Here is a 2,692-nt window from a genome sequence, read left to right on the forward strand (position 1 = left end):
TATATATAGTATACATAATGACACACTAACATCAACCATGTTTTCACAGCTATTCAAAGCATTCTGTAGCATGTCTCTTTTCACTGTAAGAAAATAAAGTTGGTGTTTAAACTGYCATAGTCCCTCCTTTGTAATGTTAATCACCTTCTTTGCTATTTATTTTGTTGACACTATCAACTACTGGGTTAAATGGTGAAAAAGTGGATCAGGAAAGTAGGACATTTTGATGCATTAAACTGTTACAGAATAAAAAAAAAAAGAACCAGTGGGTGTTACATTTTAGCAAAGACATCACTGATATGATCACCATGAGGCATTATTTCATCTGAGTAAACCCCTGACTGTGTTGTCAGAGACTGATTTATTAAACTTTGAAACAACTAAACTTAAAGTGGCCTATTTTGGGAAAATAAATAATTAAAGAAAGATAAGCATTGCTTCATCAAGAAAAAAATGAAATAAAAAAGAAATTTAAACATTTGCTTATTATTATTCTTAATACTGTATATTTCTTTTGCACTTGTTTATCTGTGTTTTCAGCAACATCCATGCTTTCTTTGTTGAAATGAAACTGAACAGTGCACTGATGGTAAAATTAAAGTTATAAGCTCCCACCCCAACTCCAACCCCTTCTTTTAAGAGTTTCATTTATCTTCTTTTTCTGCTTCTCCTTTCCGAGTCACAAAAACCTGCCGTCTAACCCAGCAGGTCCATCACAGGGACTATTGAAACAACCATTCACTCTCTCACCCACATCCAGGGACAATTTAGAGTTACCACTTAACCTAATGAGCATGTTTTTGGTTTGTGGGAGGAATCAGGGGTACTCAGAGAAAACCCACCTGTGCGCAGAGAGAATATGCAAACTCCTAACCACTGCTTCGTTGTGCTTCCCTTGAAATACTTCATATAAATATAGAATGTTTATGCATATATGCTATTTTTAAAAGAAGTCTAATAAAAATACCTGGAATGTCTTCAAGTACCCTCAAGGGACATATGCCACCATTTGAGAAACAGTGATAAATCATACATCCATCAATTTCCTGTAGACAGCTCACAACAGGGCCAATGCATGAGTTTGAACTGTGTGAGGAAACTGAAATACCTGGAGAAAAYTCGAGAGTGTGTAAACTCCAAACACAAGTTTTAGCACATTGTTTTTAATCAATGGTGAAGAAAGTAACACAACATTAGAATGCTAACAGGGCATTTAAAGTTGTCTAAGAGCCCTTGGGGTCAACGCTTTTTAAAATTTGCAACACCACCCCCTAAAGGTMCAAGAAAACATAAAGATCACTCTTCGGGGATGTACTGTTACTCCACAGCAAGGTCTCAGGCTTGAATTTCAGCTCACCTGGGACTTTGACTGTGGTGTCATTCTCCCTGTGCATGTGTGGGTTTTCCCCAGGTTCTCCAGTTTCCTCCCACACTCAGAACACATGCATGTTCGGTTAATTGATAGTTCTAAATTGCACCTAAATGTGAGCAAGTGTGTGTGCATATTTGTCTAGCTTGTGTGTCCCTGYAATAGACTATAACCTGTCCAGGGTGTACCCATCTTCCCCACTGACTGAAGGAAAACCTGCTCTCTTTGACCAAGAAACAAGTAGGTTAAAATAATGTGAGTAAAGAAGTTATTTTTGTCATCAGGAGAAATGTTTAAAAAGACACTGAACAGTAAAAATAATAGAATCACAGCACAGCAAAACACAACTTTCTATTCTAAGGAACGCAATGTCAACATTAGTTGTGCAACATAAAACACGGAGCATGCCAGAAGTGAACTACCTCAATCTGCACCCAAAGTCAGCCATCAGAGATGTAAAGAGTTAAAAAAAATTATGCAGCAGCATTACTTGTTTATCAGAACAGAAAGTGTGTTTTATACGAACGTGAGTTTACAATCTAATCGCATGAACATGTGCATCTGGTGGTGTGTGTTCATACCTGCTGAGCAAGATTCGTTTTGTGATGTATCGCTGCYAGGTAGCGAAGGATGAGTTTGGTGGCCTCTGTTTTCCCAGACCCACTTTCTCCACTAAAACCCATAAAAACACAYGAAGAACACTTTAAACCAATTAACATGACAGTGAAGTTCATAAATACCTACATGAGTGTTCTGCATGTCAGGTACAGCTGGAAATAAACTAATTAATTCTCCTTTTGAAATCCAAACAAGCTTCAGAGGAATTGTATTTTGTGCCAAAAGACCAACATTTGTGAAAGTCATTTTCTACCATCCTCACTTTGAGCATGAAGACTTATTATCTCGTTAAAGGGTTGAATGATTTGATCCTCTTTACCTGCCTGCTCAGGTTCATTGGTTGTTTGACTTAATCGACTTAAGTTATGTGAGAACAGGCTAAGCTCACATTAGATGAGGGCTCAGTTGCACTTTTGCGTTAAACCACCTGAATCAGTTTCACACAAGCACACATATCCAGTGCTGTATCGCTGCCAACAAATTAGCCCTAAATGCTATCATTAAGCCAGCCTAGCTAAAGGAGAGCAGAGTAGTGAGTGTGTTTTAGGAGAGTGGTACCCTAACAGCATGCAGTTTCAACTTACTGGCTGCTTATGAACTGGGCCGTAAATGGTCACCAAACACTAGACCTCAGTTATCCCCAGCACACACACACACACACACACACACACACACACACACACACACACACACACACACACACAC

At 38.6% G+C, this 2,692-nt stretch overlaps 1 protein-coding gene across 1 annotated transcript in view; it reads right to left on the reverse strand.

Moving 5' to 3' along the window:
- myo15aa (myosin XVAa) overlaps positions 1-2,692 on the reverse strand; it is a 68,588-nt gene that overhangs the window by 39,524 nt on the left and 26,372 nt on the right. Inside the window, exons 6-7 of the mRNA XM_014006906.1 lie at positions 1,951-2,041; positions 1,792-1,797 (exon numbers count right to left, since the gene is read on the reverse strand). Of these exons, the coding sequence (XP_013862360.1) occupies positions 1,792-1,797; positions 1,951-2,041 (97 nt within the window). The remainder of the gene's footprint in view (positions 1-1,791; positions 1,798-1,950; positions 2,042-2,692) is intronic.

The sequence above is a fragment of the Austrofundulus limnaeus genome, unplaced genomic scaffold (genome assembly GCF_001266775.1).
Source record: "Austrofundulus limnaeus strain Quisiro unplaced genomic scaffold, Austrofundulus_limnaeus-1.0 Scaffold38, whole genome shotgun sequence".
In the NCBI taxonomy this organism is placed as follows: domain Eukaryota; kingdom Metazoa; phylum Chordata; class Actinopteri; order Cyprinodontiformes; family Rivulidae; genus Austrofundulus; species Austrofundulus limnaeus.